This window comes from Martes martes (genome assembly GCF_963455335.1).
Source record: "Martes martes genome assembly, chromosome: 14".
Lineage (NCBI taxonomy): Eukaryota > Metazoa > Chordata > Mammalia > Carnivora > Mustelidae > Martes > Martes martes.
The window spans coordinates 58,234,923-58,258,682 of NC_137902.1; the positions used below are offsets into that span (position 1 = coordinate 58,234,923).

General features: G+C 36.8%; 1 protein-coding gene across 1 annotated transcript in view; it reads left to right on the forward strand.

Annotated features, from left to right (window-relative positions):
- Positions 1 to 23,760, forward strand: part of CTNNA3 (catenin alpha 3) — a 1,754,201-nt gene that overhangs the window by 429,927 nt on the left and 1,300,514 nt on the right. The window contains exon 6 of the mRNA XM_080823473.1: positions 22,199 to 22,462. Coding sequence (XP_080679599.1) covers positions 22,199 to 22,462 — 264 coding nt within the window. The remainder of the gene's footprint in view (positions 1 to 22,198; positions 22,463 to 23,760) is intronic.

Consider the following 23,760-nt stretch of genomic DNA (forward strand, 5'->3'; position numbering starts at 1 on the left):
GATCAAATGAGAAAACATAGAAAATTAAAACACTGTGAACCTCTACTAGGATTTTTTTCAATTCTCATCAGAAAGCCTAACAGCCTCATGTTTAAGCATTTGGGCTCTGGAGCCATAAAAATTTGGTTTAAATTTCAGTTCTACAGCTGAGTAGCTTTTTGACTTTACATAATCACTTAACATTATCTGTAAAATAGGGATAACAATATGGCTTATAGAGTTATTAAGATTAAAACATTTAATACATACAGGGTGAGTCTAACAGTCCTGACATGTAGTCATCATCAGATAATAGAGTGATTTAGCCCACATGCTTATATAATACATGGAAGAAACATAGTATAGTTGAGATTTTAGGCTGTGTAATTTTGTCTCAATACTATTTGATTAAGACATAATGAGAGAGAATTTTGGAGTTATAATAGATTTCAGAAATTATTTTGTACCATAGGAATAGTCACACAAAAATTTGTTATTTCAAAATTTAGACATTTCATTTGATATATAAGAAAAATGAGTTTGAGAGCTGTGTTAGATATAGCATTGCATTGTGCTCAGAGCATGGATTTAGATCTGAAAGGTCTGTTTCAGTGCCAGCCATAGTAACAGTCCTGTGATCTTGGATGAGTTATAACCTTTCTGTGTTTCTGTTCTTATTATCTATAAGAATGTCAATATGGATTCTTATTTTACAAGGAAGGGAAAGCACCTGGAACACTACCATCCATATAATAGATGATTAATATATGTTAGTTTTTATTCATTTCTCCCTCTTGTCCCTTTTTCAACTAAGGCTTTTCTTAGATACTAAAACTTTTTGGTGCCTCTCACTAATTTATGCCGTTTTGTATTTTGAACTAAATCTAGACTGAATCTTGAGGCCTACTTTAGGCATTTTCTTTATGAACTCAATTTTGTATTTCTTCCGTTCTGCACCGTTCCCTTCCCTTTCCTTTTTTCTTTCTTTTCCTTTCTTTTCCACTCCTCTCCTCTTCTCTTCTCTTTTCTTTTCTATCACTAGTTTCTATACCAAAGGTAGCAAGGTGATAAATCCTGAGATGGACAACACAGAACTTGTTAAGATTTAAGAATATAACTTAAAATAAATTGGTAAGAAAGAAAACTGAATTACAACTTAAAGAAATCCTTTCCCTACACATAAAGCATAGAAGGAAGAGAAAATTTACCTGGAACCCTGACATCTATATAGCAGATACTCAATATGGGTTTCCCATGATTCGGTGCCTGTATGTTGGATCCCGAATCTGACTGGCTGATCAGGAATGAACTATGAATGTTTGAGTAGCCTTCATATTGCATCACTTTCCAGCCTCCTTATGTTAGCCCAGGCATAGAACCAGGATTCTTTCATGCTTTGTTCTGCCAGTCAGGGTTCATCTGCATCTCCGTCACCACCACCACCATCATCATCATCATCATCGTCATCATCATCATCATCATCATCCATTGTCATCCATCATTTGCCATTTGTGATTTCCTTTGTGATTTCTTTGTTAGAGAAAACATTGCAAGGAACGGCAATGAATTCCTATGATACTAGCATTCCCTGTTACCTCCTATGACTCTGCATTCCCTATTCCCAAGATCTGAGTTTCTTGATGGCCTCCATTGTAGATGTTTGCCTTTCCCAGGACTTTACTTAACCATTAGAGAGGCAGAGTGAGAATGAGAGTGAAGGAGAAAGGGGGAGGAAGTATATTAATTGTCATTCTTATTCCTTCTCCAAATCCTGTTCTTCAGACTATCCAGAGAATGGATTAACTCCTAGTAGCCCCACTTCCTCTCCACATTTTTGGGTGTATGTGTGTGTGTTTGTATGTGTGTGTGTGTGTGTGTCTTTCTTTTTATCTGGTGTTGAAACACTTCCTCCTTCAAACCCTAGATAGTAGGTGAGCTTCTAATTTCGCACTTGATAACTGCCATCCTTTCTCCTTGGGGATTGATTCTGTGCCTCAAAAATCCAGGCCACTGGTGAGGATCTTGTGGAAGCAGATTGATTTCCTGACCCTGATCATCACTCCATTTATGTTTAAATGAACACTGCTGCCTCACTCCCCTTCCATTTCCCGTCTCCAAATCTGGAATTCCTTATTGTTGGGACCTGACCATCTGATTGTATGTATTAGAAGACACTATTTGTAACTTAGATTGAGATGATTTTTTGTTGACAAATATGACCTGGCCTATTTAGATGCTTTAAGCCAGCAGTTTTCCAGACTCTGTCTCCTTTGATCTTGGCTTTCTCTTTTTACACATTGGTCCTGAGTTTCCAAAGTGTTAGCATATTTCAAGTATGAGAGCTAGTGACTATGACAAATGCCCCTTTACTCCTCTCTCCAGTGATATAATGATGTTTATATCTTTGTCTTTATTTTTAACCACTGTATTAAATATAATTCACATACCATAAATTTACCCATTTAAAGAGTACAAAGTTGTGCAATGATCAATAAATCTAATTTTAGAACATTTTCATAATTCCCAGAAGGAATATTATACACCATTAGCAGTTGCTCCCCTCACTCCTCTACCTTAGGCAACCACGGATGTAGTTTCTGTCTCTATAGATTTGTCTTTCCCGAACATTTAATAAATGTGAAGTCATACAAGGTACTCTTTTGTGACTGGCTTCTTTGATTTAACATAAAATTCCCAAGATTCAGCCATGTTGTAGCATGTATCAGCATGTTTCATTGCCAAATAATATTTCATTGAGTAGCTATACTCCATTTTATTGTCTATTCATTAATTGATGGACATTGGGGTTGTTTTCACTTTTTTGCTGTCATGAATAATGCTGCTATGAACATTCATGTATAAATATTTATGTGAGTGTGTATATATGTGTGTGTGTGTGTGTGTGTGTGTGTGTGTGTGTGTAATTTAGAGAGAGTGTGGGGAGAGGCAGAGGAAGAGGGAAAGAGAGAATCTTAAGTAGGCTCCATACTCAGTGCAGAACTGAATGTGGGGCTAGATCTCACAACCCTGAGATCATGACCTGATCCAAAATCAAGATTTGAATGCTTAACTGACTGAGCCACTCAGATGCCTCATATGTGAACATATATATTTTTTTGAGTATGTACTGAGAAGAGAGATTGCTGGGTCATATGGTAACTCTATGACAGATATTTTAAGAAACTGCCTGGCTGTTTTCCAAAGTGGCTGCATTATCAACACTTGCTATTGTCTGTGTGTGTGTGTGTGTGTGTGTGTGTGTGTGTTTGTGTGTGTGTGTGTTTATTATAAACATCCTAGTGGGTAAAGTGTTATTTCATTTTGGTTTTATTTGCATTTCCTTAATGGCTAATGATGTTGAACATTTTTCATGTACTTGTTGGCCATCACCTTATCTTCTTTAGAAAAATGTCTATTCAGATCCTTTGCCCACTTTTTTTTTTTTAAAGATTTTATTTACTTATTTGAGAGAGTGAGAGTGAGCAGGAGTGAGAAGGAGAGCGAATTCGAAGCAGACACCATGATGAGCTCAGAGCCAGAGGCAGGGCTCACTGCCATGACTGCTGCCAGATCATGACCTGAGCTGAAACCAAGAGCTGGACACTTAACTGACTGAGCCACTGAGTCACCCCCTCCTTTGCCTACTTTTTAGTTGGACTTACTTTTTATTGTTGACTTTTTAATAGTTCTTTATATATTCCAGATGCAAAACCCTGGTCACATACATGATTTGTGAATTTTTTTTTAATCCATCCTGTATGTTGTGCTTTAACTTTCTTTTCATTTTTTAAAAACTATTTTTATTAACATATAATGTATTATTTGCCCCAGGGGTACATGTCTATGAATCATCAGGATTACACATTTCACAGCACTCACCATAGCCCATACCCTCCCCAATGTCCATAACCCAACCACCCTATCCCTACCCCCTGAACCCCCAGCAACCCTCAGTTTCTTTCATGAGATTTAGAGTCTCTTATGGTTTGTCTCTTCCCAATCCCATCTTGTTTCATTTTTTCCTTCCCTATCCTCCACAACACCCCACCCTGCCTCTCAAATTCCTCATATCAGAGAGATTATATGATAATTGTCTTTCTCTGATTGACTTATTTCACTCAGCATAATACCCTCTAGTTCCATGCACGTTGTTGCAAATGGAAAGATTTCATTTCTTTTGATGGCTGCATAGTATTCCATTGTATATATATACCACATCTTCTTTATCCATTCATCTGTTGATGGACATCTAGGTTCTTTCCATAGTTGGCTATAATGGACATTGGTGCTATAAACATTTGGGTGCATGTGTCCCTTCAGATCACTACATTTGTATCTTTAAGTTAAATACCCAGTAGCACAAATGCTGGGTCGTAGGGTAGCTCTGTTTTCAACTTTTTGAGGAACCTCCATGCTGTTTTTCAGCTGCACCAGCTTGAATTCCCACCAGCAGTGTAGGAGGCACTTTCCTTATTTCCTTTCTCCACATCCTCTCCAACATCTGTTGTTTCCTGACTTGTTAATTTTAGCCATTCTGACTGGTGTGAGGTGGTATCTTATTGTGGTTTTGATTTGTATTTCCCTGATGCTGATATTGAGTACTTTTTCATGTGTCTCTTGGTCACGTGGATATCTTCTTTGTAGAAATGTCTGTTCATGTCTTCTGCCCATTTGTTGATTGGATTTTTTGTTCTTTGGGTGTTGAGTTTGATAAATTATTTTTAGATTTTGGATACTAGCCCTTTATCTGATATGTCATTTGCAAATATCTCCTCCCATTCTGTCAGTTGTCTTTTGGTTTTGTTGACTGTTTCCTTTGCTGTGCAAAAGCTTTTGATCTTGATGAAGTCCTAGTAATTCATTTTTGCTCTTGCTTCCCTTGACTTTGGTGATTATTCTAGGAAGAAGATGCTGCAGCTGAGGTCAAAAAGGTTGCTGCCTGTGTTCTCCTCAAGGATTTTGATGGGTTCCTGTCTCACATTGAGGTTTTTCATCCACTTTGAGTCTATTTTTTATGTGGTATAAGGAAATGATCCAGTTTCATTTTTATGTATTTGGCTGTCCAATCTTCCCAACACCATTTGTTGAATTTCCCCAACACCCAGAACCGTCTTTTTTCCATTGGACATTCTTTCCTGCTTTATCGAAGATTAGTTGACCATAGAGTTGAGGGTCCATTCTGGGCTCTCTATTCTGTTCCATTGATCTATGTGTCTGTTTTTGTGCCAGTACCATACTGTCTTGATGATGACAGCTTTGTAATATTGCTTGAAGTCTGGAATTGTGATGCCACCAACTTTGGTTTTCTTTTTCAACATTGTTCTGGCTATTTGGGGTCTTTTCTGGTTCTATATAAATTTTAGGATTATTTGTTCCATATTTGAAAAAAATTGATGGTATTTTGATAGGGATTGCATTAAATGTGTAGATTGCTTTAGGTATCATAGACATTTTCAAAAATATTTATTCTTTCAACGCATGAGCATGGGATATTTTTCCATTTCTTTTTCTTTTCCTCCATTTCTTTCATGAGTACTCTATAGTTTTCTGAGTACAGGTTCTTTGCCTCTTTGGTTAGGTTTATTCCTAGGTATCTTATGGTTTTGGATGCAATTGTAAATGGGATCCATTCCTTAATTTCTCTTTCTTCTATCTTGTTGTTGGTGTATAGAAATGCAGCTGATTTCTGAGCATTGATTTTATATCCTTACACTTTCCTGAATTCCTGTACAAGTTCTAGCAGTTTTGGAGTGGAGTCTTGAAGAATAGTGGCCTGAATGTGCCTTGGATCACGGTTTAAGGTAACCCCGAGCTGAGAGCCTCCACCTCGGCTCTGTCTCTGTAGTTGGCTTCCCTGCTCTGATACCTGGCAGTTCTGCCACACTTAGACACCCCCGGTCTTTCTGTGACCCCACAGGTCCTGAGACTACACTATCCCTCTGAAGGCTCCACCCGCACTTAACCTCTAGAGCTACATCCCTCAGTGGAGAAGACTTCTAAAATTTCTGATTTTGTGCTCCACTGCTCCACCACTTGCTGGGAGCTGGTCCCTCCCACCGTGGTTTACCTTCCCATCGCTTCGGATTCACTTCTCTGCTCGTCCTACCTTCCTGAAAATGGTTGATTTTCTGGTCCTAGAATTGCTGCTCTTCTTCTCTTCTATCTCTTGTTGAGTTTGTAGGTGTTCAGAATGGTTTGATAACTATCTAGCTGCACTCCTGGGACCTAATGCTATTTCAGTTTCCTACTCCCCTACCATCTTGCTTCCTTTCCCTCCACTGATATTTCTATCATGGTTTAACTTTCGTGATGGTATCCTTTTTCTTTTCTCTTCCTTATGATTTTCTTTTTTTAAAATCTTATTTTGTTTAAATTCAATTAACTAACTACAGTGTATTATTAGTTTCAGAGGTAGAGGTTAATGATTCATCAGTCTTATATAGTACCCAATGCTAATTACATCACATGCCCTCCTTAATGTCTTGGTATCCTTTAATGCAAACAAGTTTTTAGTAGTTTTTATGATGTCCACCTGATTTATTTCTTATTGTTTGTGTTTTTTTTCCAGTCATATCTAAGAAAACCCTGTCTAACCCAAGATCATGAGGATTTACTTCTATGTTTTCTTTTAAGAGTTTTATAGTTTAGCTCTTGTATTAGGAGTTAATTTTTGGGTACATTATGAGGTAGAGGTCCAGCTTCCTTTTTTTGCATATAAATATCTAGTTGTCCCAATACTATTTGTTGAAAAGATTATTCTTTCTCCCTTGAGTTGTCTTGACACGCTTGTTGAAGATGAATTAACTGTAAATATGTGGGTTTATTTTTGGAGTCTCAATTCTATTCCTGATCTACGTATGCAGATTCATACTTTCTTGTAGCTTTTTAGTACATTTTGAAATTGCAAAGAGTGAATCTTTCAACTCTGTTTTTTTTTTTTTTTTAATTGTTTTGGTGTTCTGGGTCCCTTGCATATTCATATGAATTTTAGGTTCATCTTTTCAATCTCTGTGAAAAACATTGCTGGCATTTTGGTAGTAATTGCACTGAATTTATTGTTCAATTTGGAGGAATATTGTCCTCATAATAATATTAAGTCTTCCAATATATGACATGGAAAGTATTTCCATTTTTGCAAGTCTTCTCAAATTTCTTTTAATTATGTTTTATAGTTTTCAGTGTAGAAGAATTGTATTTTTTTTGTTAATTACTGAGTATTTTATTTTTCAATGCTATAATTAGAATTGTTTCCTTAATTTTGAATTCAAATCACTTATTGCAAGTGCGTAGATATACAAATAATTTTGTACATTTATAGTTCATCCTGCAACCTTGCTGATTTTGTTGATTAGCTTTAATAGCTTTTATGTGTGTGTGTGTGTGTGTGTATGTATGTGTGTCATGTGTGTATGTGTGTGAGTATGTGAATTCTTTAGGATTTTCAGTATACTAGATCATGTTATCTTCAAATAGTGATAGTTTTACATCTTACTTTCTAAACTGGATGTCTTTTATTTATTTGTCTCTCTTAAATTATCTGACTAGAACTTCTAGTACAATATTGGATAGAAATGAACGAGGACATTTTTGTCTTATTCCTGATCATAGAGAGAAAGCATTTAGTCTTTCACCAGTAAGTATGATTTCAGCTATGGGGTTTTCATAGATTCACTTTATCAGGTTGAAGAATGTTCTTGTCTTTTTTGATTGAAATTTAATGTTTCTGAGTGGATCTTCCTTACAAATTCAACAGTAAATAAAAATGGGAATGTAATTTCCACCCACATTGGGGGAACTTTGAGGAATATAGCTGGACAATTAGACCAAGGATGATGCACTGTCATTTTCCTTGTGTGTTATGGTTTTAAAAGAGGTGATATTGAAGTGAACTAGGTCTTCCTAGTAAGAGAATTTTTTCCATACTTAATATAGAAAGAATCCTACTTTCATTAACTTACCTTTTAACTATCCATGTCTCATGCCTTTAAAAGTGCCATGAATTTGGGTAATGCTCAGGATTTACTGTGAACTATAGTAACTGTAAATCATTTATGTGGCAATTGTTTATCTTGGACTTGAATGACCATTGCTATAAATGTTCAAAATATTTAATGATGCTTAACATCAAAGGTAGTCTTATGCTTCATTTGGACTCTGGAAGTCTTTGTGATATATTCAGTCATAAAATCATCTTGTAGGCAATAAAGAAACCAAGAGGTTCTTGCTGACTCTGGTATGCTATGTGGAATGCATTTTTGAATGGTTTATTTGTGCATTAGAGGAAAACACCAACCTTCTGGGGGTTGTCCACATTCCAGCATCGTGCATCTGTTGTATTGATGACAGAAGCAAGGCAGGAAAAAAAAAAGAGTATTTAGTCATCTGCTGATTCCATTTGGTGCTAAACACATACTTTTCTCTAGAGTGTAAGAATACTAATTTATTTTATGTACTAGGGTGGATTGTAGCCATTCCTAGAGACATGAGTATTTAAATTGGCAGAAGTGAAACAGTGAATACTCTGCATGTAGATGATCCATGCTCTGCATATGCCTTGAATAAGGCAAGATCTTTGTTAACTAGGGATCTGGATTTTAAATACAAGTTAGCTGCTATTAGGCAGGCATACACAGTTGACCTTTCAACTACAGCCATTATGTTTTGAGTTCAGAAGCTTTCTATATGCATTCTGGTAAGCATGTAATATGAATCAAGTAAAACTCACTAGTAAATTGCAAGATATATAGGTGAAACTGTTCTAAAATCTATTCTGGAATGAGAGATAAAAGGGAGAAGGAAGTTTTATGTTAATGCTATCTGGTTCTGTGCCCTTTATCAATTTTTTCAACAAACTAGACAGATTCCTGGTATTTAATCCCCCATGTGATAGGATAACTTTTTATATGTTTGATGTGTAAGATGTTCAGATAGTTAATTTCAAATTTTTAATTTGGATTGATGTTCATTAGTTAATTAAATAAATATGTATCAGGTAGCTTTCATGTCACTTCATGGGGCTTATATTCCATTGGAATAAGCAGAAAGGAAACATGATAAATAACTATGATATAAAGTATAGTAGTGATAAATAAGAAGAAGAAGATAAAGCAGGAAAAGGGGATATGGCATATCAAGAGTGAAATTGTTGGTGGGACTTTTAGATAGAGATCTCACCCAAAAGTTGATTTTTGAGTAAAGACTAAGAGGAAGTCAGAGAATGAGCCAGACATGGTTCTAGAAGTGTGCCAGCAACAGGATGGCCTAAGGTAAGGACATGCCTGGCTTTTGAGGGAAACACCAAGGAGGTCCATGTGGCTGGATCTGAGTGAGCAAGGAGAGTTATGGTGATGAGGTCAGAGAGATATGTTGGATGGTTTGAGCAAAGCGATGACATGATGACTTTCTAGAGATTGATAAGAAGTCAAATTCTGGTAAAAGTGATAGAATAGACTGACAAACTGGATGTGAGATGAAAGAGAAGTAGAAGTTGGTGGCAAAATTTTTGGCCTGGACAACTGGAAGAACTGCCATTTACTGAACTGGTGAAGAGTGGGAGTAGCAGGAATCTCTATCAGGAGCTCAGATTTTGATATGTTATGTTTGAGATACCAAGTGCTTTAATGTCATATTTTTTAGTTCTCTTTTACCTGGTGCATTTTCTCTTCTTTTTTCTTTCCTTTTCTTTTTTAAATATTTTATTTATGGGTGCCTGGGTGGCTCAGTTGGTTAAGTGAGTGCCTTCAGCCTAGGTCATAATCCTGGAGTCCTGGGATTGAGTTCCACATCAGACTCCCTGCTCAGCGGGGATTCTGCTTCTCCTTCTGACCCTCCCCCCTTCTTGTGCTTTCTCTCTCTCTCTTTCAAATAAAACAATAAAATCTTAAAAAAAAAAAAGATTTTATTTGTTTATATGACAGAGGGAATGAACACAAGCAGAGGAAGCAGCAGGCTCCCTGCTGAGCAGGGAGCCCAGTGTAGGGTTTGATCTCAAGACCCTGGGACCATGACCTGAGCCCAAGGCAGATGCTTAACTGACTGAGCCACCCAGGCACCCCACCGTGATGCATATTCAAGATGCTCCTCTGCCTGTGAAACTTTTCTTAACCTACCCATGCTTTTCTTTACAATTCCTATAGTGATCCAATGTATTCTGCCAGTTTTAGCCCATTTTATTTAACATATCATTATTTAACAGTTTCCAGAGAGCAGAGGACTTGAGTGGGTACTTATTTTTACTTTGTATTTGTAGTTTCTTGTAGCTCTTAGTTGAATCCCACTGTATAAATACTCAATTATATCAGAGTACTCAAAACTTAATAAGATCATTAACCCAAGTTACTTCTGTTTCCTCAGTCGGATGGATCTGATTATTGGTTAATGTAGGAACATTAATTTAACTTTCTGAAAAACATGTCAAATACAGGACATCTTTACCTTCATTCTGCTTAAAGTTTTGTTTCCTGCCAGGGAATACAGTTAGAAATCATATATTTTCCAAAACATCCTGAGATATATAGGAATTAACACTGGACAACACACTTACATATAAGTGGTAACTGGTATCATTGGCTTTTTAAATGAGGGCTAGGCTAGAATACTGAAGAATAGTTCATAGGAAGATCTAGTTAGCCTAATTGGGAACACAATTAAAGAAGAATATTTTCATTCTAGGATGAGTATATCTTAGCTTCTTGCAGTTATGATTTCCTTTTCCAAAATTAGAATTTTTTTCTCATGGAAAAGTAAATTATCTTATGGCAGTAACCCTCAGTGTTTTCTGGTGTCTTTACAGTGGTAAGAGATAGGGGCACCTGGGTGTCTCGTTGGTTAATTGGCGAACTGTTGATTTCGGCTCCGGGTGTGATCTCAGGGTCCTGGAGTGGATCTCTGCGTTGGGCTTTGCATTCAGTGGAGAGTCTGCTTAAGGATTCTCTCTTTCCTTCTCCCTCTGCCCCTTTCTCTCAAATAATTAGTCTTTAAAAAAAAAAGTGGTGAGAGGTATCCTTGATTCATTGGTCACTCTATGCCAGCTCCCATATGAGGCCTAGGGGGATGAAAGAGGTGAGGCATAGTTAAGACCCTAATAGGAGCTCATAATTTGGTAAGAAACACAGATGTTTTGATGAATAACTATAGCAAATGATAATTGTTTAATATATGCTAGATTAGTGCCATGTAAGCACTATTGGAGCACATGAGTACCTGTGTGGGTAACTGAACATGAGACTCCAAGATAGCTTCAGGAATGAGTAGACATTTCCCAAGAGATGTAAGGGGAGACTGGAACATAGCTCAAGAAACTTATAGAACCTTATGTGAGTCTCTGTGGCTAGAGAAAAGGGTGCCTGTGAGATAAGTGATAGGAAGTGGGTCTAGAGAGAGAAGCTGAAGTCAGATTATCCTTGTCTATAATAAAAAAAAAAAATGAGTTTTATATTGTGTGGATTAATAGTCACTTGAAAATTTTAAATTGGGGATTGATGATGATTTTTGAATTTTGGAGGGATTCCTCTGATGATACTATAGAGAAAAGGTTGTATTAGTCAAAAAGTTTTGTCTTTGATTTCTTCTTTGTACTTACAACCACTTCATTAGTTATCCCTAATCATTTCTCCTCTAGATTAGTCCTAGTAGTAAGGTCAAGAACAAGGATACATATTAGAGAAATATTTAATGAATAGAATAGTAGACTTTATCTAATGATAGGGATAAAGGAATGGTGGAAGTGTCAAGGATATTCCTCAGATCTCTCGTTAGCTGGATATTGAGGCCAGTGAGTCTGAGAAAGTTGGAGGAGAAACATGAGTTGGGGGGGAAGTATAAGAAAGGCAATAGGTTCAATTTCCCATATGTTTTTTGAGACTCAACCTGAGTTATGTATCTGGAGTGCAGAAGAGAGGTTCATACTATCAAATAATGTCAACCTAAATTTAGTATTCACTGTCATCTAAGAAGATAAGGGAGAAACATTTTAAGGAGAGGATTAGATAATAGTTTGCTGTATAGAGAGAGATCACTAAGAACATTCTGGAAAATGTTTGACATTAAATAATTTAACCTCATTTTACTCTCTATTGTAGGAATTATTATTCCCATTTTGTAGCTGAAGTAAGGTTAATTTTTCTACTCAAAATCTGCTATTGGAGTGTTTTGTGTTGGGATCCTAACCCCAAAGCTCATGCTATTTCTATTATAATGAGACAGACTTCATGCCCTGGAGTGGCTCAGCATCTGCCTCACTCCCATTCATTTATTGTAGGCTCCTCAGGCCCAAGGACATCTGTTATCTCTTTCCAATCCTTTCTAAGGAAGGTGAGTTACACATATGTTAAGAATAGAAAACATGGAGAGAGCACTCATAGGCTGACACAAACATCTGTGCTGGAACTTTAGAGCAGAGGTCAGGACTTCTTTTTGGCCATTTTGGATTTGAATGTTTTTAAGTGGGGCAAGTATTCTATGGTGTGTGAGTGCCTCACCACTCCCTGTGGATTAACATTTGGCCTATTCATGCTTCCTGCTTAGAATAAACATCTGAGTTTATAACCTTAGGAACATCTGAGTTATATAGCCTTATCTTTAGCCTTACCTCTAAAGTTACACCTTAAAGCAGGTGTTTTCAAACTGGTTGAATTAAGCCAAATAGTTTTCCCCCCAACTCTGGGAAAAACAACCATTAAACTATCATTACTAAGATGCTATATTTAGAATGTTTCCTTTATCAAAGGTAGATTGAAATACTTAAGATGATAGTTTCGCTCATTCTTCGTTATGTCTGACTTATATTTTTGAGCAATCTAAATGACTTTGTGGATCACACTTTGATTTCTTTTTTTATAGTTTTGGCCTGAGGTTTTTTTTTTTTTTTTAAATCAGTCTTGTACTGAAACACAATTAAAGAATGTGTTTCTAATCTGAGTTGTATTACATATGATAATTATTCATCAGGAAGATATCCCTGAAATATGTATTCTCTGTTGTGCCACCACAGAGCTATAGGGGTGTAGAGAAGTCCTTTGATAGACATTGGAGGCGGATGATGAACTACTGACAGCAAATAAAAATAGAAAATAAAAATAAAAATAGTGGGTAGAAGGAAAAATAAAATGAAAACAGAGAGGGAGGCAAACCAAAAGAGACACCTAACTTGAGGAAACAAACAGGATTGCTGGAGGTGGGTGGGAGATGGGGTAACTGGGTGATGAACCTTAAGGAGGGTACTTGTGTGTTATATGCAATCAATGAATCACAAATTCTACCTCTGAAACTAATAGTACAGTATATGTTAACTAAATTGAATTTAAATTAAAAAATGAGTGTTAAGGGCACCTGGGTGGCTTAGTGAGTTAAGCCTCTGCCTTCGGCTCAGGTCATGATCCCAGCGTCCTGGGATCGAGCCCCGCATCGGGCTCTCTGCTCGCCTGGCGGGAAGCCTGCTTCTCCCTCTCCCACTCCCCCTGCTTGTATTCCCTCTCTCGCTGTGTCTCTCTCTGTCAAATAAATAAAATCTTAAAAAAAAAAAAAGAGTGTTAAGACAGAAACCAGTCCTGGATCCTATTCATAGCTGGGCCATTAAATGAAAAATGACTGGAGCATGTTTGCCTGTAAGGAAGCATTATAGCTGTTTAGTAAATGCTGGCTTTCTTAAAAACAATCATCACCACCACTTTTTATTAATCTTGTGTGCCTTTGGACAACTGTCCTTTTCCTTTTTTTAACATTTAGGGATAATAACACTTTTTTCCTCATGGAATTCTTTATGAGAAGATGACTAGAAACTTATTAAATGAGATAAACTACTATGTGAATGTAAGGCATTATTAATTAGTATTTGGATCAACATTCCTGGGCTTGAATTCCATTTGTACTAAGTTATGCTATGTTTGGAAAATGGTGGTCTGTTTCTCACAAGTGAGTCACAGAAACTTAAATAGGAAGAAATTGTAAGGAAAATGATGTTTTTGATCTTTGGCTAGGTGTTAAAATCCAACTTCACTCTCATAGATGTTAATAAATCTGTACTGTAGAGGAAAAGTTTTCTGACATGGATATTTGAATCTTGTTAGATTAAGCAATGAAATATACACACAAATGGAAGGAAAATGTGAAGTACCACTGGATTATGTTTAGCGCATTATTTATCTGCTTTCCTGTTCACTTCTTTTACTTCAATTGTATGGTAGATGACTTTAGATACAATTTATTTTTTAGATATAAACTTGAGGCAAATAATAGATATAATATATAGTATGTTTGTTTCATGTAGATAGAAGATTAACATAGTGCCTTTCTTAACTTTATATATACATTTTCTTGAATGACATGGTGGCCTGCATTAGAATTAAGTAGTAATGTTTTCCTAGGAGGTATCTTGGAGTTATTAGTATTCACTTTTGTGTATTTCATTCTACCCAAGGTATGCAATAATGGCCCAGAATTACATACCTTGGGGGATATCTTAATGCTATTATTATATGGTTTCTCAGTTTTTTATTTGTATTTGAAGAATTCTTTTATTTCCCCCTTTATTGTAGTTGTTCTATTAATATAAAATGGAAAAAGAAGTAAGAGAAAAGCAGTAAAGTCCTCTTTCTGTTGCTTAATCATGTTTTGATTGTAAAATCTTGAATTTTTTCAGTCTTTATTTTTTTCTCAACACTTTTTAATTATTTCTGTATTCTACTCTTATTTTACCATCTTCTGTCCTCATTTCAGTTAAGGCTAAGTATTCCACTTCCTAATCTATGTTGGGGAAAAACATTTAAATTAGCAGGTGTTTGCATTATTTTGTTTTCTGAGAGAACATGAAGCTGCCTAGTGACCAGTGAAGCAGTTAGCAGGGAGCATCTTGGCAGAGGGAAGACCAGGGATAGAAGCCAACTAAGAATGAAATCCAAATAGCAAAGTATCCATGGGCTTTTCTGCTGCACATCTTCTTAGTCTTAAGAAAACAAAAAATGTTCTTCATAAGCTTTCCCTCCCCTATCACAGTGGTTTTGTCAGTTCCAGAAACTTCATTTAAACACCTGAAAGAGAAACTCAATAATTTGCAGGTAGTTCTGCTTTGTTGAGCAGAGTACCTGCTGAACTATTCCACTTGGGCAGGGATGTAGCATAGTAAGGAAGTTTTTCTCTGATCCTCTGAAATGAGGGTTCAAGGGTGCATGGAATTAATTGCTATGAAAATCATTTAACTTTGCCTTTCCAATGGTCAGGCTCTGGGACTTTTCTTTTCTTATTTTTGTTTTTCAAACATTTAGACTTTTTTCTTTTTCTTTTTTAATAAAAGACCTCAAAGTGGGTAGAAGATGTTAGCAAATGGACTGCATATCCAGTTTGCTGATCCTTCCCTTAATATCATGGGAAATGCTATACCAGGGCAAGCCCATAGCTCCCTTTGCCAGGAGAAGTCACAAACTGAATGTTTGCCTGGCTTTACTAATATTTTTGTTTTCCTTGATTTTGTATAAATGTTTTGACTGAAGTATAAGATACATTCAGAAATATGCATACATTGTGAGCAAACAGTTCAGTGAATTTTTCCAAGCTAAACACACCTATATAAACAGCACTCAGAGCAAGAAGAAGAGGTATGCCTGGGTGCCTCTGTCAGTTAAGTGTCTGCTTCAGCTCAGGTCAGGAGTCCTGGGATGGAGCCCTGATCGAGCCCTGCATCGGGCTCCTGCTTAGAGGGGAATCTGCTTCTCCCTCTCAGTCTCCCTCTATGCACTCTCTCTCTCTCCATGTCAGATAAATAAATGAATAAAATCAAACGTGTACTCTTTTGTTGTATCTCTTTTATTCCATATTTCATATTGTGGCATGTAGCTATATTTTGTTCATTCTCATTACTTTGGGTTGCTTCCAGCTGGGGCTATTATGAAAAATGCTTCTAGGAATGCTTTGCGTATGTTTTTTAAAGAACATACGAACATATTTCTGTATGTGTATATCCTAGGAGTAGAATAGCTGGGTCATGAGGTATATATATGTTCAGCTTTAGTAGGTACAATTTTCCAAAGTAGTTGTACCAATGGCTTCACTAAAATTAAATGTTAAGTATAGTTTAATTTTGTTCTTTAGCTTCCTGTGACATTGCGATGCATAAACTTGTTTAAACTCTCTGGATTATGTATATTTTCCACAAAATTTATTTCTTGGAATAATTATATAGTTTCTTACCCCTTCTGAATTTAACTTCCTATTACTTATTCCTTATCCTATTAATTATTTCTTATTCGTTTGTACATTTGTTTCTTTAAAAAATGTGTTATGCTCATAATATGTGCCACATACTAATAGATAATGAGATACAAAATAATTAAGCTGTGATGCTTTTATTCAAGGGAATTATAATGAAGTGAGGGAAACAGCATAATAAGCAGATATATTTTTGATTTATTTCACTCAAATTTAGAAAGCTACTTCCTCCATCTATTGTTTCTAGATTTAGTAAAGAAGTCCATTAATAACTTATCAAATTCATTCATGATTTCGGATTTTTTTTAGTCATGTGTCCTCCAGTGTAAAATTTCTTTTTGCAAGGTGAACAGATCCCATTTTTTAACACCTTGATACTGAAGTCATCCTGCCTTTTCAAATTGATTTAAAAAAACTACTCTGTTTTTTTCTTCAAGTATGATGACTGTACTTATAGTAATTCAGGTTTTAAACTTCATGGTGTATATGTGTTTTTTGCTTGTTTTTCTCTTTCTTTCTTTCTTTCTTTGTTTCGAGTTCAGTGTTTTCTAATATCTTTTTTGGTGATTTACAATATATATATGACCTTTTGAACTAGCACATACAATTATCGGGTTTACTTCCTCAAGAAACAATTTATGATTTTTCCCAGGTTCTCTATATTAAAACATTCATCCTGGGTGAAGACCCCGTAACCTTCACATCCATGGCTTCACCTCCCAATTATGAGCTGGTGATTCATAGATCTCTATTTCTACCCTAGACTCTGAATTCTAGGTTCATGTATACTATATTTTCACTTGCGTATTATGATGGAATCTCACATTTAACAGATGACACAATGTATTTCACCTTTATTTTCCAAACATATTATTCATTCTGTATTCCCCATCTTGGTGAATGCATCAACTGTGTACCCATAGTGTTGAAAAAGTTTTCTAGACACTTCTAAATACCTCCTCTCCCCTCCTTCATCTTAATATTATAAAGTCTTACCATTTTTACCTTCTGAATTTTCTTAGATCCATTCTACTACTACGTAACAATAGTGTTCAACATTCAGGCGCTCATTGTCTCTTGCCTGGGTTATTGCCTAGTCTCCTGACCACACTTCCATTCTCTCCAATCAACTAAAAGTTCGCTGCTATTGAAAATACACACCTGAGCTTGCTGCTCTTGCAGTTCTTTAGCGTGCCATGTGAGGAGTCTCCCGCTTACCTTTCTAGCTGGATTCATCATCATTCCTGCTCAGGTGTCCTGTACTTGTCATGCCGCCTACAGTGGCCTGCGTGCTCATGCCTAAGGCCTTTGCACATGCTGTTTTCTTGACTTGTTTTTCTGTTCTACACATTGATAACTTCTACTCACTGTTTAAATGTTACCTCCAATAAATTTTCTTCAATCCCCTCAAGCCAAGGGACTTTCCTTTATGCTATGAATAACTCTATTTTAGCTCCCATATAAATTTGTCTCCCCTTCTGATCTATACGTTCTTTATCTTTGCATTCTTTTTTTTTTTTTAAAGATTGATTTACTTATTTTAGAGAGAGAGAGTGAGAGAGAGCATGCATGGACAGGGGGAGGGACAGAGAAAGAATCTAATGCAGGCTCCTGGCTAAGGGTGGAGTGGACAATGGGGCTCCATCTCACCACCCTGAGGTTATGACCAAGGCCGAAACCGAGTTAGATGCTTAACCGACGGAGCCACCCATGTGCTCTTTTTATCTTTGCATTCTTAACATTAGTGTACTGCCTGATCTATAGAAGTACTCAACAATATTTATTGAGTGAATGGTTGAATTAATTAACTGATATCTTAGAGCCCTCCATTTTTATACTTTGTGATCTTTAAAATTCCTAAATATATTTTGTTCTCTTGCCAGGGTTAAAACTCATATGTTGCTTCTCTACCCACTTGCACAGACTTGTAAGGTCTTTTTTAATCCCATCTGTGTGTTTCTGCATCAGCTGGAAGCATTTAATGTCTCCTAAACTTGGATATCTTATGTGAGCTTTTTCTTCTGGAGCAATTTAAAAAAAGATATTAAAAAAGTATCAATTCCCAAGGAGCTGAATTCTTTAGACTTCTCTGTCCAGAGAAATCCCTAATTGACCCTATCATTTTTTGGGGGGGAGGGGGATGTATTTATTTGACGGAGAGAGAAGCAACAGAGGGAGAAGGAGAAGCAGACTCCCTGCTCAGCAGGGACCCTGATGCAGGACTCAGTCCCAGGACCCTGGGATCATTACCCTAGCTGAAGGCAGATGCTTAACTGACTGAGACACCCAGGTGCCCTGACCCTATCATTTAATTCCTATTTTGACCTGATTTAAAATTTTAGGATAAATCAACAGCCTAGGAACCTTTGAACCCATGATATCATCTGTCAAAACAAAATAAAATAACCACAGTCACCACCCCAACCTTTTGTTTAGAAGAATGGTATTAATCCCCGCCCCCGCCGCCTTTTAAGGGTTTTATTTATTTATTTGACAGAGAGAGAGAGACAGTGAGAATAGGAACACAAACAGGGGGAGTGGGAAAAGGAAAGCAGGCTTCCTGCTGAGCAGAGATCCTGATGTAGGGTTCGATCCCAGGACCCTGGGACCATGACCTAAGCTGAAGGCAGATGCTTAACAACTGAGTCACCTAGGTGCCCCCATTTGTTCCCCTTTTATCTGTGTACCTATTTCCTACATTAAATTTATCCTTTGAGATATCCTTCAGGAGAAATGATCTTGCCTTCTCAATTTCCTTTACTTAAACTCTGTAACATGCCTTTCTTCCCCCCCCCACCTGCTGCCATAATATGTTATTTTTTTATATGTTCACTGAATCTATCCTTTCTCACAGATTTATCAGCTTGCTATTCAGGATTTGGTAGTTGCCTTGGGCGGGGATAACAAAGCATAGGCTCAAACTCCAAAATGTTTTAGAATTTTTTAAAAGTATTTATTTATTTGAGAGAGAGGGAGTGAGTGAGCGAGAGAGAGAGCACAAGAGCAAAGGTGCAGAGGTGGGCAAAGAGAAAGAGAGAAGCAGACTCCCTGCTGAGCAGGGAGCCCAGTGCAGGACTCGATCCCAGAACTCTGGGATCATGACCTGAGCTAAAAGCAGACGCTTAATTGATTGAGTCACCCAGGCATCCCTAGAATTTTTTTTTTTTAATTCCAAAGTTCCTACAACATTAAAGTTACCACAGTTAATGGTGAGATATACATAGCCATCATCAGAGTAAAAGAACTAATACTTTAAACCTTATCTTCCTTTGTAGTGATATATGTTCACAAACTTCCACCTTTCAGAAACTACCTAAACATTGACCTTGCCATTCTGCATAGAGCAGTGTAATGCGTAGGTCACTTTGGAGGGTATTATGTAATTAGGTTTGATTATTGCTCTATTATGCAGAGAATTTTCTTCAGCTCCTTCTGAATACTCATACTTTTTATCATTATACCTCTGAGAAATGTGCATCCTATCTAAACATTGAATTATTTTTCCTCCAAATCACACTGAGATAAATGTAGGTAGTGCTATAAAATTGTGGGAAGTTTGAAAATCACTAAGAGCATCACAGGACAAAAACAGTACACCACGTTTGATAAATTTTAGGAAGACTATTTTAGGAATATTTTAGGAAGAATAATTTTGTCCTCTTTCCATAATTCTCTACTATTTTTCAAGTACATTCCATTTCTGATGTGCTACTTACTCAATCTCGTGAGAACATTGGTAAAAGTATCATTACCCCACATTTAGAGATGGAAAAACATTCACTGAAAGAGTAGAAGACTTACCCCGAGCACAGTGCTAATGACAGAGCTGGAACTAGAACCTAGACCAGAAATATAAGGGGGAAATCATAGCAAGCCAAGAAAACTACAAAGTGTCTTGTTTCGGGTAATTAGTGAGTACAAACAGTGAGTTGACAGCTACTTCTAACTGTCCTCCCTACATCTTGTAAAGAAGCTAATCTCCCCTAGAGCCTGCATGAAGTCACAGACAGCCTTTATTTTCAGAAAGGAAGGAACTAAAAATATAGTAGCACAGCCATTTATTAACCTCAAGCAACATTATCCCGAGGTAGCAAAGTGTTTTGAAAAATGCATGGGATTTGCAATCAGAAGACTTAGGTTTAGATCTCAGTTATTTTGCCAGCTTCTTAATCTCCTTACACTAAATACCTATTTAGTTAAAATGGGGCTAATAACACCAGCCTTACTGCCTCAAAGGGTGTTGTGATGATCAATAAGATACTATCTAGAAGCACTTTATAAATTATGTCATTACTCGTCCCTGTATAGTAGCAAATAAAGGAAATCCTTCCTGTGTAGGAAAGACTGTAACATAGTTGTTAACATCATGGCTTAGCAGTCATACTGACTTGGGTTACGGTACAAGAAATGCCACCTTCTTGTTCTGTAACTTGGCTCAGGAACTTAGTCTTTCTAAACCTCATTTTTCTTCCCTTTAAAGTGGGGGAGATAATATATTTTCATAAGTTTTATAAAGATTATATAAGATAAGGTATGTGGAATACATAAGCTATTGTTAAGCTCTCTTGAATTAGTTTTCTTTAAGATGAACTTTTACTTTACATTAATAATTTTAGATTTCCAGAAACGTTGTACAGATAGTATGGAGAATACTCATCTACCTTTCTTCTGGTTTCCTCTGTTGTTAATATCTTACATTTGCTACTTCTGAACAAACATTGATGTATTACTATTAACTCAACTACAGGTTTTATTTGGATTTCACCAATTTTTCTATGAATGCCTTCTTTCTGTTCCAGGAACCAGTCCAGGGTACCACATTGCCTTTAGTTGTCATGTCTCCCCTATCTCCTTTGGTTTGTGCAGTTTATCAGTCTCCTTCTTTTTCATGACCTTATCATTCTTGAGGAATATTGTCCAGGTATCATGCAGGATGTTCCCCAATCTGGTTTTGCTTGTCGTTTTCCTCATGATTAGATTGGGGTTGTGGACTTTTGGAGAGAATAGCAGAGAGGTGAAGTGCTGCTCTTGTCACAGTGTGTCAAGGGCTGCATGATACCCACATGACATCACTGATGATGTTGACCTTTATCACTTGGCTAATGTAGTGTTTACCAGTTTTTTCCATGGTATTTTGAGCTAATTTTGATCAGCTATCACTTATATCAGACTTTCTCTTCCCTGTCTTCCCACTGTTTGGAATGCTTTTCATTTATATTTACTGCAAATGTCATATTCAGAAATATCTTTTCTGACCACCCAAGCTAAAGCCATCTCTATGACATTTCACTTTTATGTTTTCTTCACAGCATTTATCATTGCCTGAAATTGTCTTGTGTATTTGTTTACCTAGTTTATTCTTTGTTGATAGTCCCCCACCCCCTCAAACAAGAACATAAGCTTCAGGAGAACAGGATCCTGGTAGGATTCACATCTGTACCCTTGGTGTCTAGCACAGGGCTAGCATATGCTAAGTGCTCAATAACTATTTTTAAAATAAATGTCAAAGAAAGAAAGATCCAGGATTAAATTATTAGTAAGTATTTCTGAAAAAAAGTGGAAAATAGCTGAATGGTAGGAGGCTCAATTTAATATTCTTAACTGAATCAGTTTAGTTTTAATGAAAAGGTTAAATGCAGTCATAAACATCTATGGAAATAAGTAATCAACATCCTTGTAATTCAGGCTCTCTTATAATGCGCTTAATAATGTGAATGTCAGAGTATTTTTCTGACTTATAAGCAAGATGTGACTGACAAATATAAGATCTACTTAGTTATTATACATCTGCGCCATTGTGACCTTTATTTGCTAATTGGCTCAACTTTCCTATTGTAGAACTTTTTAACAGAATCTGAAGGAGTGTAGGAATAATTGATGCCCTTGATTTTAATTTATACCTGACTTCTTAGTGTCTATTATCTTTTCATTTATATTGACAGAAAAATGGAGCTTTTTTGTATAAATCTTTCTTTTATAACCCATGGTAAGGAAGCTCTCTTTTTATGTGTTTCCTTAGGACTTAAAATCTCCAAATCAGAGGGATGAAATTGCAGGGGCCCGGGCCTCACTGAAGGAGAACTCGCCCCTCTTGCATTCAATTTGCTCAGCTTGTTTGGAACATTCTGATGTTGCTTCCCTCCAAGCCAGCAAGGAAGAAATTTGTGAAGAAATTCACAATGCCCTCAATGTAATTTCAAATGCTTCACAAGGCATCCAGAATATGCATGCCCCACCAGAACCTAAGGCAGCAACACTGGGAAGTGCCCTTGATGAGCTTGAGGTAAGTGGAGAGAAAGATAAAATGTGATTTGCTGTGTCTCAATATGAAAATAAACAGATATGGGTTTTCAGATTGGAGTGTAGACTATGAGTAAATAAAAATCCAATTACTTTATCAGTCTCCATCATTGCCTTGTGTCTTCCAATAAAATGATTAGCAGGAAAATATTCTATCAGTAGACTTTTGATTCCTTTACATTTCTCCCAAGGAAGTTAATGAATTTAAAGTGGGATTGTTGATTACACTGAAATGATGATTTTAGTTTACATCAATCAATTTATGAAATATAGGATTTATCCATTCCACAAATACTTATCATTGGCTATGTTCTTTATGCTTGGGATCAAATTGAGTACTGCTCACATGAAGCTTATGTTCTCACAGAAGAATAGAGGCAAAAAAAACAAAAGCAGTGGACATTGTAGATAAGTAAATTGTACAGAATGTTACACTGAGAAGGCAAAATGACTTGGAGGCTTGAAAGAGATTAGATAATTGGGCAGTTGGGGATCTAGGACGAAGGTTTGAAATCATGTCCCATTGTTTAAGGGGCAGCACAGAAACCAGGGTGCCTGAGTGGGGAGAATAAGGGGATGAGTCAGAGCTGAACTGAGGAGACCCAATGGAGACAGGTTACGGAGGACTCTGTGGGATTTTAGGGGCTCTGGCTTTTAGTTCAAGTTAAATGGGATTTATTGTAAGGTACTAAGCAGAGGTATGACACTTGAGTCTTAAAAGGACTATATCAGCTGCCTGTAGAGTATAGACTGAAGGGGAACAAAGAAAGAAGCTAAAAAAATCAGGCAGAAAGCTATTATGGTAATATATGTTCCATTCTTATATTTTATGTTCATCACCTCATTCCACCTCACAGTTTAGTTTGGACCAGGGTGGCATCACTGAATATTAAGGCTAAATTTTGTAAGTGAAGCCAACTGGATTTGACAGAACGGATGTCAGATGTGAGAGAAAGGAGTCATGGCTGACCTTGCAGGCTGGGTCATCCAAAACACACACTGAACAGAGTTTGGGATACAGAGTGATGTTATGAATTAGTATGTGAGAAGGAAAGAGGAAGGGAGCAGGATTGAGCCAAAAAAGTCTACCTGTAAGCCAGATCCACAAAGCCTAGATCATCAGCAGAGAGCTCTAGAAGGAGGAGTGCCCTCTAGAGTACCTTGTCAAGCAGAAATAGCCAGACTTCTTTTTTTTTCCTTTCCTCTTTTTTTTTTTTTTTTTTTTTTAACTTTGCCTCTGTCAGTCACTGGGCGCAGGTCATCCTGCCCTGGGAAGGCTAT